General features: G+C 45.8%; 1 protein-coding gene across 10 annotated transcripts in view; it reads left to right on the top strand.

The window, feature by feature from the left end:
• KLHL3 (kelch like family member 3) overlaps positions 1-17713 on the top strand; it is a 279538-nt gene that overhangs the window by 219028 nt on the left and 42797 nt on the right. For 8 of the 10 annotated variants that reach the window (XM_035014190.1, XM_035014193.1, XM_035014194.1 and 5 more), the window contains one exon: positions 5793-5902. In XM_035014190.1, coding sequence (XP_034870081.1) covers positions 5793-5902 — 110 coding nt within the window. The remainder of the gene's footprint in view (positions 1-5792; positions 5903-17713) is intronic. The other 2 variants (XM_035014198.1, XM_035014197.1) reach the window with 1 other exon arrangement.

The raw sequence follows: 17713 nt of genomic DNA, 5'->3' as shown, positions 1-17713 counted from the left end.
TGTGGCGCCTGCCTCACTCCTGCCTCCCCCTGATTTTCTGCTGCTAACTCGAAGGTGGCAAATGAAGCAGGAGTGCAAGACATAGCTAGTTTTTGGAGAATAAGTTTCTTTTAGGAAACTTCCCTTATCCTTCTATTCCCTGGGTAACAGGGAACTCTGGTGTTGAAGCAATAACACTGTGAACAGCGCAGTTTTGATGTAGTTCCTTGGGGTGTGTGTGTGTGTGTGTGTGTGTGTGTGTTAGAAAGGGGGAATTAAGTCACCCGGGAAAGAGAGCTCTTATGCCACCATCCCCAGGGAGGAGAGAGGTAGTAATATTTAGGGTCTGAGGGCTGGTGGTTATGACCCTTGTGGGACATGGTCAAGGTGAGAGCCGTGTTATTTTCTGTGAGACTTTCCCTGCAGCAGGGAAATGGGGAACCCTGGAAGCCGAATCCTGATTCAGGAAAGCTTACTTCTGCCCTCCAAAAATAGGGCAGTAGGGACAGAGAGATTTAAAGCGGTTCTGTTTTATTGTGTTACCCTACTAAAATGTTTTGATTCTGTTTGTGTGTCCACCTGTGTCAGCCTGTCTTTCCTTGGTGGGTGGTGGGGGGGAGGGAGGGGATGGTGACCAGTAGTTAAAGTCAGAACTACTCATTCCTATTCCCTGGGGCTGTTGGCTCTGGAATAATGGGGTTCATTTCATCTGTGCGGGTCAGAGAAGTTATAGATGGGCTTAGTTCCATTTGTTCTGGGCTTGTGGTTTAGATGAACTTGATTAAAGGCTTAGTTTATTTCATCCCATTAAGAGGGAGGAATGGGTTTGGGATTAACTTGGGAGGTTGCCCAAGTCCTAGGCACTCCTGAAGAATGGGCAGGGAAGCGCAGGACATGCAGATGTATGGACACTGAGAATTCAGCTTCGAGTAAGACATACACAAGATAGACCCTGCCCTCATGGGGTTCACAGCCCCAGTATGAAGGCAAGACTGCACATGATAAAACAGCCTGATTAGGGTGATGATAATTTTTATTTTCAGTTTTGGGTTCTTTGGAAACACAGAATATCCCTTCCTCTAGCCTGGTGGGCAGGGGGATTAGGAAAGAATCTCAAATCAGGGGTTAGGTCTAAGATTTGAACCCTGGACTGATGCCAAAGTGTTTAGAACACTACTCTTCTAAGGTTTTGTTTTATTTTTAAAGAAAGGTTTTTAGATCCATATTTTTTTTTTTGTCTCTCTACAATAATAACCCTAAGAGGGATTCTTAGGATGCTCTGACACCTATATTGAATTTTACTACCATGGCCTGCTTAGGACGAATTATCATCATCATGGGGACCAAGAATATTTGTTGTCATCATATAGCCTTGGTTTCAAAACCTGGCTCTACCACTTAACTGCTTTGTGATCCTAAGCAGATGGCTAAATAACTTCCTGAGCTTCCATTTCTTGATTTGTGTAATGGGGATATTGATGCTTCAATAGGACTTTGGGGAGAAGTAAGTGCCTAGCACAATGTTAGCTGCTATTAGGAAATGCCCTCAGCTTTCTCCAGGCCTGCTTCCTTGAAAAGGTGGAGCTGTGCCCCTGGAGCTAGGCTGTTCTCATCCTTTCAGCTTTGGGAAGATGTGTGTGTGTTGGTTGGTAGGGAAAGGACGTCAGGTTATCTGGTGGTTTCCCCGCCCCCCCAACCTCCATAATTTCTCATCCAAATGGACGGGAACAGACATATAAAACTTGGAACTTAAACAGTGCTTGTTACTTATGGTAAAGGCTGGTTAATTAGGACTCTTAACCAAAAGTCTTAAGTGGCTTTCCCCCCACCCCTGTTCCCATTCCTCCTACGAAAAAGGAGCAAAAAGAATAGAAGAGTTAGAGTTTATTATTGGAGACCTCCCCTTCAAGGGGCTAGTCCATGGTTAGAAGATACTGTGCTCCCTGCGCACCCCACCTGTCCCCTAAGATCTAGCCTACCTGCCTGTCCATTGTATCTCCTGGAGCCTGGCAAGTTTTTCAGTGAACGTGTGTTAGAGGAATGAAGATATAGCCTAGGCCCCAGCTAGACTGGGCTGTTGTTGTTTTCTAGACATGCTCTGCATTTTCCTGCTTCCATGCTGTCATTTATGCCTGGAGTGCCTCTCCCAGTTGTGGCCCTGTGGATTTGGGGTTGGAGTTACTGGTGCCTTGTCTTATGCCTCTTATAAGCTAGTAGGCTCCTTGTAGGCATCAGCTCTGCTTTCTTCATTTTTGAAGAAACACTGCATCTTGTACACTATACATTAATGGTTATTGACCATTTGCTGTGATCTCGGGAAATGTGAGTTACTTCTATTTGCTTATTTAGTGCCCATACACCTTTATGAAACAGCTACTATTATTAGCCCCATTTAACAGATGAGAAAACTGTGTAGCCTTAGGAAATAGAGTATCATATCACTAGAAAGTTTGTTGTACTTGATGGAATTAAAGTGGGTCTCTAAGGCCTTTGGGGTCCACAGCCTTATCCACAGGACCTGCAGTCCCAAGGGATGTCTCTGATGAAGTGGAAAAGCTTCTCTCTTGGAGAGCAGTGCTGCCCACAGAACTGGACTTTGTGAAGCAGGAACATGGGCTGATGTAATATTCATCCTTCATTTCTAAAGAGTTTCTTAAAGAACTCAAAATGGTCTCATCAATTTACATATTGTCGTCTCTGAGCTTCCAAACAAGCTTGAGACCTAGGTCAGCTATTACAGTCCCATTTTATGGACAATGAAGCCAAAGGCTGGAAAGAAGTAACTGTAAGAGGTGGAGTTAGGACTCAAACCCACGTCTTCTCACTCTTAGCCAAGGCTCTTGACTGCATTCTCCTTTAATACACCAAAGCAAACAAAGAATCCACAAACAAACAAGTGTTAAAGCTAGAGGATTCTCAGGGAGGTATCTTCTGGGAGCAGAGGTGTTCCTTTCTGGGAAGCGGCTGGGGAGAGGGCTGACTTGAATATAAAGTCTGCTGGGTAACTTGTGTCTCCCATGAAATCAAGTTGGCCAGAGTAGCCTGTTCCTGCTTTTCTATCTTGTTGAGTGTTGCTAGTAGAAAGGGGGCTCTGGGGGGTCCACCCTGTCTCCTCAGACAGAAGGGGAAGGGAAGGAGTTTCCCTCTTTGCTCCCTTTCTCTGTGTTTCCCTGCTCACGAATCTCCTGGGTCCCAGGGTGCTAGTCCTGGGTGGGAATCTGCTGCCTTTCCCTACCAGCTGCCCCCTCCTCACCAGCTGCTGCTTCCTGGGAGGATTTCTGGAGGGATTTCACTGGGAGGTTCCAGATGGGCAGGACAACAGCCCACTTCAGAAAGAAGGGACCTAGATTCAAATTCTGTTGTGCCCCAGAGACTGAGAGATGGGGAAGCGTGGGGGCTGACTGTTTCCTGCCTTGATTGATCTTTGAGAATTTCTGGTTTGTTAACCAAGCCACTTAGAATACATATCGCTGCACTTCATCTTCCTTTGCAAAAATCCAAGCCCATCTACTTTTGGCTTTATGAGCTTTGTGGAAGTACTTTTCACACCTTGGATTTTAGCTTCTTACCTCCCCCTATTTTCTTCATTCTTTTCCCTCCTCCAAATGTCAGGTTTTGGTCAGCCAAAGAAAAGGCAGGGAGACTCTGTGTGGCTCTGAACCACGGGGATGTTGGTGCTGGTTTGCCTGACTCTCCTGCTGAGCTCAGCCTTGGCAGGTCCACAGAGTCTTGATGTCCGTCCTGCATTTTGTTTTGGTGTGGTGACTCCACACCAAAATTTTCTCTCCACTATTTCTTGGTGTTGCCAACAGATGGAGGTCTCTGGTCCAAAGACATCTTGGAAAAGGAAGGGCATATAGGGAGAATCCTGTTGCTTTCCCAGGCCTCCAGGCCAAGAAGGCATTCCCATCACCCAGAGGAGATTGTTCACTTGTTTTTATTTAAAAATTTTTAGGAATAGACAGTTTAAAAAATAATACGATCTACTCTTAAATATTCCCTTCGTTAGGGAAGTCTTTTAAATGTCTAACCGAAAATCTAACCAAAGGCCTTTTCCTGTTCACATATGTAGAAGCACGGCCAGCTTTTTACTTTATGGCATTTGCTTCCCATTGTAAAGGATCTGCCTTTTAAATTTGTTTTTGTTATGTCCAAACATTCCTGAGTTTCGGGATGGACAAGGCTTAATTGTGGGCCCAGTGATCTCAGTGGGCCGCTGGGGAGCAGGTGGGGAGCCCTTTCTGTCCAGTGAAAGGTGGACCAGATTGTTTGTAACTGGATCTCTGAGAGTAAAATACTGACATTTGGAGGCTCTGGATGAAGGGTGTATGGGAATTCTTTGGGTCCGAAAGTATTTCAACATAAAGTTTAGAATGAGTTTTATAAGAAATGATTTAAGTCTTCTTTGTTTGGCTTTTAAGAAGCCGATGAACGTGAGAGCAGAGCTGAGCATGCTCTGGTTTCCCTTTCCGTCGCGCAGCTATAGCTGTGGCGGACCCGCTCTGTCCACAGCTTCCTGGGCACAGAGCGCTCTGAATCTCACCCAGGGGCTGGCCAGGCCACGTGGGGGTAGCCCTCGCTGGCAACTGGGAGGTGTCGCCTCTAGAATGATCCAAGAAGCTACGAGGACAGAGAGGGGCTGCCAAAGAAAGAAGAGAGGGGGCCGGGAGTCTGGAGGGCAAGGAGCAAAGATGCTCCTGGGGGCAGTGGGGCAGAACCACAAGAGAGCCCCAGAAAGGGGCACATGACAAATGACCCTGTGATCTCCAGAACCTGCTGCACCAGGAATTGTCAGCTCTTGGGCCAATGTACCTTGGCATAACTTGTGAAAATACTTTCACACTTCCTTTCCCATCACAGCATGGGAGTGAAGCAAGATGAGCCGTTGTATCCCCATTATACAGAGGGACAGTGAGGCCTAGGGAGGTGAGGCCATTGGCTCAGGGACACTTCTTGCAAATGGCAAAGCCAGAATTTGAGTCTAGTTGCCTTCTTTCTGAAGTGTATACTCCTTCACTGACATTTCGCTGTCTCTGTAATAGCAACATGGTGGCCTGGGCAAAGGTCGGGGTAGGAATTGCACTTGGCATTTCCCTTGCGTGGACATCCGGCCTGTGTGTTTTGTCTTGGTTTAGGTGTCCCCAAATTCCCCTCCATCTTAATGGTTCCCCCTGGCCTGCCTCTCATGGACTGTTGCTAGTGGTGGGGGGGCCAGCTGTGTTGCCTCGATGCCTGGACAGATGCTTAGTTGGGCCTCCTTGTGAATCAGAGACTGTAGTAGGCTTGACTTTGGACACAAAAGGATGATGCCTTCCGCCAGCCGTGAAATGTTGACTTCGTACCAGAACCCCCGAAGACTTCCAGCCACACAGCAGTTCTGACCCACTTTTGTTTGGCTGAGCTGCAGGGGGCACCGTCTGTAAATCTGCCAGCTTGCGCCTTGAGGAGAAATGAGCTCAATTAAGTAGGCAGGTCCCAGTGAGGCTTTTTTGCAACGCCATTAATAATCGCATGGAGCATGGAAAAAATATAACCTCACATCTCTCTGCCCCATTTTCATCTGTGTCGATGTTCAGGGTGGAGGATCACACAGAGGGATGCCTTTGCTGCCAGATTGAGGCTAGTTTCCCTTCAGCCAGGATGTGCTGTCTTTCTGTCTGCCTCTCTGTCTGTCCCTTTTCCTCATGCCTGCCCCCAAAGTGCCCAAGACTCCGCTGTGAATTTCACAGATTGCCAGGGCCATGGAAGGGCAGCAGTGTGTTATAACTTTGTTTTCTGAACCTCTGCCTTTTTTTTTTTTTTTTTTGGAACAGAGCAGCACTTTCCAGAGGTGATGCTGGGGGAAGAATTTCTTAGCCTAAGTCTGGACCAAGTGTGCAGCTTGATATCCAGTGACAAGCTGACCGTTTCTTCAGAGGAGAAGGTACGGCATGGCCCCTCGGTGAAACAGGACCCTCACGCGTGAGGCGGCCATGGGAGGGACAGTGAGACCTTGTCTCTTTTTCAGCGGAAAAAAAAAGGAGCTCATTTTTTTTTTGTCCCTTTAAATAATTAGAAAAGGACCTTCTGGCCCATGTTCACTACATTTGCTGTCTGGACCCTTTGAGGAAGAAATAACGCTGGTGATGATGATGGTGACAAAGCTGCCTCCATTAACTGGACATTTACAGTTTGCCAAGCACTCTGCTAAGTGCCTTGTTCTCTTCAGTTCCCTCAGCCTTCACCACAGCCCTGTGAAGCAGGCATTGCCCTTGTCCCCACATTGCAGATGAGGAAAACTAACTTGGAGGAGTTAATTAGCTTGTCTGCAGTCACTCGGCTGGTCACTGCAGAGTTGCAGTCTTCCTGTCACCTGGTCTTAGTCACTGTCCCACATGGCCTCTTGGGAACATCATAGAGCATTTAAGCCAGAGCTGACCTTTGGGAAACATCTATTCTAACAGGGGATTGGAACTTTTACTGTTGAGGAAACTGAGGCTCAGAGAAGGGATAGGATCTGTTGAAGGTTCCACAGTGAGTGACTGTGGCAAAACTAGAACCTGGGTCTCTTGACACCTAGTGCCCCAACTCACCGACTATATACCACTTCCTTGGTGCTGCAGGATTGATTTCTGCCCACTGCTTTAGCTGACCCCTGAGGGCTGATCTGTCCTACCTCTAGGTCTTCCTTCTCACTGACGCTCCGCTTGGATTATTCTCCCCTTTCCAATCTCACCTGTTGGAAACCAGTTCCCGTTCTACTTCTATCAAGAAGAACTTCTTTACTCCAGATGTAGTCTCCTATATTGAAAGTAACATACACTTTGGTGTTGGCCAGTAGGGTCCAAATCTTATCTCTAGTATTTACAAATTAATTGGTGACCTTGGGTGAGATAGTTTGCTTCTTCATCTGTTTCTCATGTATAAAGTGAGAATGGTAATAGGACATACTCCAGGGGTGGTTGTGGGGATTAAATGGGATAAGGTGTGTCAAATGCCTGGTGTCACATCTGGTACTTGGTAGGTGCTCATTCGGTGGTAGCTGAGTTTATTATCGACCATGTGTCTGGAATTTATTCCTTTCTCCTCTGTGTTCCAGAATAATACTCACCTTGTTCTGTTTTTTACTGCAGTTAGTTTTGAGCCCATCTGACCTCCTCCACTTGACCATGAGTTCCCTGATGGTAGCGACCACATCTTACTCTTCCCTGCATCCTCAGAGATGCTTAATACATGTTTCTTGGATTGTCTTAGTCCGCTCATTGTGTCCCAGATTGAGGTCCTTTTCTGAGGAAATATTTAAGGAAAAGCCTTTGAGAAGAATCTTACATTGGAGATGAGTGTCCAAAGCCACATGTCCAGAGAATAGGGTGGCATCACAGGCCCCCGCCTGTTGTCCTGCAAAAGTTTGATCCAGAAGAAAAATAGTTGTGGATTGGAATCATGGGCTGCCCCAAGATTTCAGAGGGATTTCCAGAAGATTGACTGGCACAACTAGCTGGACTGTCTCTTAGACTCAGTGAGGCTTCTACTTTCATTAACTGATGTGAGATATCTCCTGCAGGGTAAAGGATGCCTCTGGCCAGGCCATGGCCTCTTCCTGCTCCAGCCCCAGCAGCAAAGACTCCCTCACTTCTTGCCAAGCCCTATTTAATGTCTTCTCCAGATCGTGCTACTAAATGGGCACAGTTTGAAGGAAGGAACTAGTTAGTTGATTGACCGTGTGGTAGTTGGTGCAGTTGGCCAGTTTGGGGCCTGCTTGAGTGTGTCCTCAGGTGTAGTCTGAGAAAATGTCAACAGCCGTATAAGCAGCAGGATTTGGATCGTCTTGGGGGTATTTGGGTTGAGAGGGGGGACCCTGCTACCTTTAACTCCTGTGGGCCCATCCTGCTCTGAGATCATAGTAAGCTTTCCTCAGGTGAGGGCTTATCTGTGCTTGCTGTGTCAGGGTGGTGGTGCAGGTGGGTTGTTAAGAGGGAGAGGCATTTTAGTGCCCTGGAAACCACTTGGGCTTTGGACTCAGGAAGACCTGTTTCCATGCTCCACTTGATGCTTACTGGCTCCTTGATTTTCAGAAGTCACTGGTCTCTTTGAACCTTGATTTTCTTACATGTAAAGTGGGACTACTAAGAGTACCTCCCTTACGGAGTTAGGAGGATCACAGATACTGGGTGTAAAAAATCAAATATAGTGTTCAGCAGGTGCTAATAAATGGCGGCTGTCATTGTAATGACCATAGTCCTCTGTTTTGAGGCACCATTGACAATGTTCATGGTATCAGTGTTGCCACTGATAATGGTAAAATAAGCCATGGAGTTAATTGCATCTTTCCAGAAGCAAAGAAGCATGACATTAAATCTACGTGCTTAGAACATTGTCTATAGTGGCTCTCATTCATTCATATGCTTACATAGGAGTTGCTTGTTCTGTGTAATTAGAGTTTAGAGTAGAGGTATTTTTTTTTTTTTTAAGATTTTATTTATTTATCTGAGAGAGAGAGTACAAGCAGGGTGTTGGGGGAAGGCAGAGGGAGAAGCAGACTCTCCATTGAGTAGGGAGCCTGATGCGGGTCTCAATCCCAGGACCCTGAGATCATGACCTGAACCGAAGGCAGATGCTTACCCGACTGAGCCACCCAGGCGCCCCAAGAGTAGAGGTATTTTTCACGTCAGCGAAGTTGTATATTATATTTGGTTCTCAGAAGTTATTTGTAACTTCAGAGTTATGTGATGCTTTTCATAAGGTAGATTGCTGATGATCTTGATCCCTTTGGTACCTTTAAGGTTGGCAGTATAGTTTTTATAGTTTTTTTTAATTTTAAAGGTTTTATATTTCAGTGACCTCTGTACCCACACTTGAACTCACAACCCCTAAATCGAGACGCATGCTCTACTGACTGAGCAGCCTGGCGCCCCCTAAGGTTGACAGTATAATTTTGAAGCTTATCAAAGAATAGTGGGGTTTGGCCTGTGTTTTCTATTTCTAATTTTATTTCCCCTAATTGATTACGTATTTCTGGAAGTTAAATAGCTGGAAGCTTTTGACAATTGGATGTTTGTTGTTTGAATGCTAGCTCTTAAGGCTTTGAAAATTCTGTGATGTGTTCCAGGAGATTTTGTGATTTCTACTTCCTTTAGTTACATTTCATAATAAGTAACCTCTTGCATATACAATAGCCTTTTCTTTCACTATTGCATTGTAGTGAACTTAATGGAGTATATTTGAAGTAATATAAGGGATCTTAATTTAAGCTAAAATTCAACTGCATTTGATGTTAACATTTGCGGGGGCTGCGTGGCTCAGTCAGTTAAGCATCCAACTCCTGATCTCTGCTTGGGTCTTGATCTCAGACCCCGTTCAAATCCCACTTCAGGCTCCATGCTGGGGATGGAGCCTACATTCAAAACAAACCAAAACAAAACAAAGAAAAAACCCTCCAAAAACATTTGCAGAAAACTGAACTACACTGGTAATCAAATAACCTGTATTGAGCTAAATCCATATTTGAACAGTAAATCAGCTATATTATGATTTACTTCTTTTTCTACAGCCCACAGATTTCTTTTGCAGCCAGATTTCAGATATTGAAATGTGAAAAAACTATGCATCTGAGAATAGAGGAAATGTGGTATTTTATTTTTTTATTTTTTTTTAAAGATTTTATTTATTTATTTATTTGAGAGAGAGAAACAGCATGAGAGGGGATAGGGTCAGAGGGAGAAGCAGGCTCCCCGCTGAGCCGGGAGCCTGATGTGGGACTCGATCCCAGGACCCCGGGACCATGACCTGAGCCGAAGGCAGTCGCTCAACCAACTGAGCCACCCAGGCGCCCGGAAATGTGGTATTTTAGTAATGAGGATTATAAGTGGCTGTGGTTAGGCCCAGGCAGTTTGCTTGTCAGGAGTTTGAAAAAGTAGAGGTTCTGTGGTTGAAGTGGCTGATTTCCAATCCTGCCTCCACTGCTCTGATAGGCTGAGTGACTTTGAGCAAGTTATTTGTCTCCCACCAGAATGGATGCACCATATACAGTCATGGATTTTCTCCATCTTATGGTCACTGCCAGGGTGGTATTAGTATCAGGTTCACGGTAGACACATAAACAAAGACCATTTGTTGAATGAATGAGTAAGAGAACTCTACGTCTCAGTCTTCTCATCTGTAAAAGGGGGGCAATGATAGTAGAGTACCTATCTGAGGATGAAATCAGATGACACGTGAAAAGTTCTTAGCCCACAGGAAGTGTTCATTACTGTAACATGTGATTACTGCTGCTATTATTATTACCACTATCCTCCTCCTCCTCCTCCTCCTGCTCACTGTTGACTGGGGGCATTTCTCAAGGGGGGAAGCTCTTCCCAGAGCCCATGTTAGTCTGGGTGGTTGTGTGACCTGGGGCTTGGTGCCGAGCAGGGACAGAGAGTGGGAGTAGCCTCTTGCTCTCCAACATTCCCAGCTCCCTGGTCCCGGTCTGGGCTTCTCCCAGGGCTCAGATACTGTTCTTCCTCCAACATCACTTGCTGTTACCCGTGCCTCTGTCCTCCACTATTCTCAAGTTCCTGAGGGCTGCGAGGGTGCCCCAGTCATCCTTGTGCCACGGCAGGCTGACCCAGAGCCCTCGGCCAGCTCTGTGGAGCTGCTAAGCAGATATGCCCCGAGTGACTGGGGCCGGATGCCGCCCTAAGCCAGCTGAGGTTGTGGGAATAATTGTCACACTTTTTCAGGGAATAAGGACAAATGTGGGAACTAGAGGTCAGAGGACGCATGGATCCCTGCCATTTTCTCTCCTGTTTTTCCTTCATGTAGTTTTGGTTTTAAAATTCTTGGTATTTGAGGGAAGACAAAAGGACCTGGTAGGAGTTACAAAATCACGAGTTCTTTGGGTGGGACCCCTTCCCTCTGCTGCCCCCTACCACTCCCCTACCCCAGGACAGAGCAAAGGCACACCGGAATAAGCCCTTCACAGTCACCTGTTTCTTCCACAGGGAGTTGTCTGGGCTCACAGCTCAGCCTGTGAGCAGATAGTCTGTTTATTGTATTCGACTTTGAGACCACGGAGTTCACCCCCCACTGTGGACAGCTTCTGGGCCCCAGGGGCAGGCAGGGTAAGCAGCCCTCCAGGGTAGATGCACTCTAAGGAGAAGAGTGGTGACTCTCCAGTTCTAGTGCAGTTTTGCCACGGAATTGCTGGTTCTGAATCTGAATCTTCGCTTTCTTAGCTGGTATGTATGTCTCTACTTCTCAGGAATTCTCTGCCTCCTTATGAAACACTATTGAAGTTTTCAGAATGAGTACTAACGGGGAAATGGCCCACAGTTTAGATACAGGTCAGGAAGACACTGGTTAGGTCTCTTAAACAATTAGTGTCAGGTGTGTATTGAAATGAGAACTACCACTTAGTTTCTCTCTGCGAGATCACCTATTTGATGTGCTGTTGTCCCCTAACCCTGTAATCAGAAGCCAAATTCTGGTATCTTCTGAAATGTCTCCCAGGATCGTTGGTGTTGCATGCCCTCCCGTCTGAACTCCTAGCCTCTCCGGTCAACGGTGGGTAGAGGATGCCGGCTGGAGCTCCTTGACCACTAGGTTAGACTTGAGTGCTTGCTGCCCGGGTCTCACCCAGTGATTTAGCAGGTACATCCTGCTGCCTCGCCAGAGCTGTTGGAAGCCCCACCTTCCTGTGAGGTCAGTAGTTAGAGTTGCCAGCTTCTCGGCTTGCAAACAACCATCTGGCCTGGTCCCTGGTCACAGCATTACTCCTTTCACTGTTCTCCTTTGGAAAGTGCAATTCAGTAAGCACCTATGAGCAGAAATCGACCTTGACTGCCCACCGTTCCCCAGGTGCATTTCACACATCATTTTTTTTTTTTTCGAAGTGACATTTGTGTTGAAGTAAGTTCACTGGGACATGAACAAAGTGAAATAACCACTGAACTAGGTCACAGATCCAGTAACAGAACCCCAGAAGTCCCTTCCCGTCACTGCCTCCCACCCCGAGGAGCCTGACTACCATTTTGACTTCTCACGGATCAGTTTTGTCCGTTTTTGAACTTTATGGAAATGGAATGCTGGTGTGTGCATGCTTTACATGTGACTTCTTTGGCCCAGCACGCTGTGCAGCACATCATTTCTACTTCTTGCACAACCTCCCAAGTCAGAGATTATTGTCCCCATTTTGCAGAGGAGGAAACTAAGGCATGTTGACAATAAGTAGCTTTTGTGGTTTGAAGCTGACTGCGTCTGCTTGCCGGGCCCCTGCTCTCTATGAACGCGTGCCCACCCTGACAGGGAGATGGGGTGAGTGGCCCTTAGGACTGTTTAGGGGCTTGCATTCTGGATACGAAACATGTATCCTTATGTGGCCGAGAGAAGTAGTTGCCTGTAGTCAAAGTTCAAGGAAAGCGCCCTGGAGTGTTTTATTCCAAATTGTTAGGTGGGGAAGACCTCCTGGAAAAAGGAGTATTTGAGCTAAAATTTGGAGACTAAGAGGAGGATTTTGGAAAGCCATTCTGGTTGAAGGGATTGTAGGAATCCAGACGTGGAAGTTTGGGATACCTTATTCTATTTGGGGGAATGGTAACCGATGGGCTGAGAGTCCAGGGTCTTTGGTGGGGGTCATGGGAGATGGGGCTGGAAATGGAATAGGTTAGGGGGTGAGGACTTTCTTCTCTAGGTCAGTGTATATCCCACTGTGTGTGGTAAAACGGCAATGTTTGTGAGATGTTCTCATTTCCGACGCATTTAGGAGACAGTGACCAAACACAGGAACCAGGTTAAGAAACTGAAGGACTTGTCAGAGCTTTTATATGTTAACGAGTTCTGTGAAGCTCTGAAGGAGGTTTGGGGGTGTGCATGATGTGTTCTCCAGGCTCATTTGGTCCCAGAACCTCCTTTACTACAGAATGTCTCCTGCTCCTAGTATTCTGAGGACCACATTATGGAGAATAGTTTTGAGGCTGATTTTCTTTGGTTGCCCCAGATAGTCTATGATTTATTGATTTTCCTTTTTTGTAGTTCTTTTCATTAAGGATGTATAATTTTTGATTATGAGACCATCTTCAGAGGATGTTTTGTCCATGGGAGTCTGGGTTGCCCTGGGCTGTGGAAGTGCACCCCAAGGGCAGGTTTACTGGCTTAGAAACGGTTTCTGTATTCTTTTTTTGTCTTGAGTATCCACTGTACTATCTGGATAATATCACTTCAGACCCCATATCTGTATGTAGTGTGAGCCTGGGGTTTTGATTTCTTGAAGATATATGGTTCTTAACTTCCTGGCCTCCAGGAGATGTTGAGCTCCCTTCCCCCTTCCCAGAGCAGATGGATGGAGTTCATCTAGTCCCAGTACACAGGACTGTAGGTGGGTAACACTGTCCATGGAGAGCCGGTGGCATAGACATTCTACCTGATAAGACACGAGTTCTGAACAATTCAAGTCCATGTCTGAATTGTACGGGCCTGTGACCCATTTTGGCCTTAGCTTCCATTCAGCTGCCAGACTTGCATAATAAATAAGTAAGTAAGTAAATAAATAAATAATAAAAAAATAAAAAATAAAAATAAAGAAAGAAAGAAAGAAAGAAAAATAGGAAAAAGAAAAAAACCCCACTCAGGCACTTCCCTCTTTCTTTTGACTATGGCTCAAATCTTTATTTGTTGGTAATATGTCACTTTTATGTGTTTGGAGCTGTGGGGAAGATTCTTTCCAACTCAGCATCATCCGCCATATTGACTGCAAGGCATTCTCCATCCCTGTGTCACGCTCCATTCATTTGTAGAATTGGTGCCATGAAATAGTCTTTCAGCTTGTAGGCATTCCTCTCAAACCACTGTGTTCCAATCCTTCTCCTTTGCAGAATCAGACTGTGTGTCTTTATCTTGGCTATAGGCGGTAGTGGAAAGCTGAACAATTTCCAGGCAAGGCGATATCCCTTTTAGTTTTGTCATCATTTTTGTTGTTTATATGAAGTCACATATTTGGCAGTATGCTGTCATAGGGAGAGAACCATACACCCAATCATTCCCACTTTGACTAACTTATTCATTCTCTCAGTAAATATTTATTGAGTGCCTTTCTATGTGGCAGATAGTATGTTACTCACACGAGAGACATTGGTGAACGGATCAACAGAAGATCCCTGCCTTTGTGGAACTTAAAACCACATGAGGGAGATAGATTTTATAAAAAATGTACAGAAATAAATATATTGCTACAGACTATGAAATGTGCTATGGACGAAGTGTGGATTGAAAGCCAGGGATTGTCATTGCTGCCCCGTTACCAAGTAGCTGGGTAATGTTTGGGCAGACCACTTCCCCACTGTCTGCCTCGCTTTTCTCTTACATGAGTGACTCTTGCTGTTCCCGGGGCCCTTGTGGGTCTGAGCTGAAGCACCTATAAGAAGGAGCTGTTAAGTGCCCTATAAAACCTTAAGATGATGGGACTGTCGGAAAGATGAGTGCAGCTGAGTAGGTTTTCTAGAGTTTGGGGAGCCTTCAGACCAGGAAATCTCCCAGCCAGTGTTAATGCTGGCTCTGCAAGGGGCTCTGCAAAAAAATTCTGAAAGCCCTGATTTGTTTACTGATTCATTTGCTAATTTCCATGGTGTAAATATTTCCACCAAGGCTGATTCAAACTGCCAATGTAATGTCACTAAACACCAAGATGGGAAGACACGTGCACGATGAGCTCCAGCTCTAGCACACCACTGCTCCCGGGGGGTCCCTGGTGTGGTGCGGGACAGCAAGGCAGGGTTCTGGTTCATAGAAGTCCCGTTAAGCTTCAGTTGAAGAAACAACACAAATCTGACAGAATCATTCTTGTGTCTAGTAGTGCTTTTTTTTTTTATTTTTTTAAAAAAGATTTTATTTATTTGAAAGAGTGAGAGAGCACGAGCGGGGGGAGGGGTAGCAGGAAAGGGAGAAGTGGATTCCCCACTGAGCAGGGAGCTCAGTTCAGGACTCCATCCCAGGACCCTGGGATCTTCACCTGAGCTGAAGGCAGGCGCCCTAGTAGTTCTGTCTTCTTGATTGAAAATCATGGCAGTTAATTCACCAAATGCTATTGGCTCAATCCCTGGGAAAGAAAAGAGTATCTGGCGGGGGGATGTCCTAAGAGCACATGGGGGGTACACTTATGATTATGGGTTTAGGAATATAGTTCCCCAACTCAGTGGTCTGTGCAGGCTTTCTAACTAATTGTGCCTCTGAGATGGAATATTGCATAATGTTAGAACTTGAGTTTTTGGAGTTAGAGGTGAGTTCACATCCCAGTTCTACTACTTCTTGGCAGCGTGACCTTAGACACTAACCTCTCTGAGGCTGTTTCCTCATCTATAAAATGTGAACACCGATACCTACTTCACAGGATTTGGGGTGGATTGAAGGAGATCTTGCATGTAAAATGCATAGCACTGTGTCTCTTGTTATTTAAAATTAGCCTTTCTCAAATCTTGAGTAACAAATTAAGTCCATGTGCAAAAAACCTAGTTTTTTCCCTGATCTTGTCAAAACTGGCTTCTTTTCCTCCATCCTATGCTTTGCCGTGAATCACCCTCAACTGGACCTTTTCCCTTGCCAAGTCACCGCCCTGCCTATTTTTAACTTAAGTCCCCCTTCTTGATTTTCAGAACACGTTTTGAAAGCAGTTGTAAGTGCCCCAGCGCTCTGCACTCTCCTCTCTGGGTGTAGGTACAGTGTGGTGCAGCTGCCTCCCTCACTGGAGGGGTGGTAGGTATAGGGGGTCAGCTTCATCTGGTCTTCTGGCCAAGGCTTGTGCTTACATCAGAAGTGTGGGGAGCCAGGAACTGTGAAATTCGATTTTCTCTATCCTTTTTCCACCTAGCAACCCTGTGGCACCCAAGAGATTGGTTTTGGAATATAAAGCAGTGAGGAAATGATGCTCTTTTTGTTGAAAAGTAAAACCCTAAGCATGCCTTGCGGCAGCTGGTTTCATCATGGGATGCATAAAAAGTGTTTTCATCTGGGTACACATCACCCTGTCCTGTGATCAGAGCCACAGGGTTTCTGCTTAGATTTCATAGACCAGGAGTTGATACCCTTTTCCTCTAAAGCACCAGATAGTAAATATTTTAGGCTCTGTGGACCACAGAGTCTCAATTCAGTTCCGCTGTTAGAATGTGAAAGCAGCCACAGACAGTATGTAAACGAGTGAGTGGGGCTGTGTTCCAGTAAAATTTTATTTATGAAAACAGGTGGCAGGCTGAATGTGGCCTGTGGGCTGTAGTGGGCCAGCCGCTGCTGTAGGCCCGTGACAGACAGCTGAGAATGGTGGGTAAGAGCATGAGTGCTGGCGTTGGGTCTGGGTGGACCCCAGCCCTGCTGCTTTGTGGCTCTGGGCCTGGGTGAGTCACTTCATGCAGTTTCAGAGGATCTGCTCCCTGGACTGTCCCTGGAGTCCAGGCTACCAGCGTCCATGAAGCGTGTGGCTCAGGGCTTGGCGCCTGGTAAACATCGGCTCCTGCTGCCAGTCCCTTAACAGGAGGTGCTCTTGGGAATGATTTTAGGCACATTAAGGCCTAGAGCTAGCTGCAAGTTTATTGGCTTATTTTCTAAGCATGGAGCCTCAGTGAAAAAAACCCACGGTGCTGCTGAGAAGGTCACTGTTGTTGCCGAGCGCTGGTGGCTTTCACAGCTGAGTAGGTAAACAGTGCAACTGAGTGGAACCAGTGAGACAAGCCAAGCCAAAAATAAAGATAAGGTTAAATATCGACTTTATTAGACTCCGCTTGCTTTTTATCTTTTATAACGAAGACGAAGCTGGTTGATGGGGAAGGGCACGATCAGGAAATCTCACCTCCTCAAGGACTTGCGGTTCATTCTTCAGCAGAGATTTGTCACCTGGCCGTCGGCTCTGTGCCCGGTGTTGTGCTAGGTGGCTTGCAAGAGCTCCCAGTCTAGTAAAGTGGAGCAGAAGGAAGTTGGATAACCACATTGCAAGGCAGAACAGGACTGTGGTTGCCCACCAACTCATCCGGCACGGTCTGACTTCCTTTGGTCTCCAGCTTCCATTGGTCCCTGCTCTGATTCTAGTCTCCCTTCCCCCAGCCCGGATGGCTTCCACTGCCTCCGTACATGCTTGTTCTGAACTTATCGGTCCATTCATTCATTAAAAGAATATTCGAGTATGTGTTATTTGCCATTAAATAAGACAAGGTCTCTGTTCTTATGGATCTGAAAGGCTAGCTGAAGCAACACAGTGATTCACAAACTAATGCTATGAGGGTGAGGGATAAAGCTCTATGAGAGTGAATAATCTAAAAAAATAAACTGGACAGGGAGGATTTCCATGGTATGTGAATGTTTATGTTTGTGCACATAGAGGTTACTTTTTGCAGAAGTGAGGGCATACTATCCAGAGATAGTGCTCCTTTCTTTCTGTTCCATTCCATTCTTTTCTTCTTCCCTTTCTGATCAATTCTTCGCCTATTTTGAGTATGCCCAGCCTGACTTAAGTTTATATTTAGGAAATAGGACCAAAGCATCATTAACATATCAATACACACAAACTATTCTTAGGGTTAGAAAAATTAGAGATTTTTTCCACCCCTGGGAGTTAGTTTTCATTTCAACTTTATGCCACATAAATTTTGTTGTCATATTTTCCTTTTCCCTTAGAATTTCTTTTCCTCTCCCCTCTGCTTTTCATTTTGAAAAATTTCAAACCTATATTAAAGTTTGAAAGCATGCACATTCATATACTCTTAACCTAGATTCACCAGTTAACATTTTGCTTCATTTG

This window comes from Mirounga leonina, unplaced genomic scaffold (assembly GCF_011800145.1).
Source record: "Mirounga leonina isolate KUSES-001 unplaced genomic scaffold, KU_Mleo_1.0 Mir_168, whole genome shotgun sequence".
Lineage (NCBI taxonomy): Eukaryota > Metazoa > Chordata > Mammalia > Carnivora > Phocidae > Mirounga > Mirounga leonina.
This window is presented reverse-complemented; position numbering and strand designations above follow the sequence as displayed.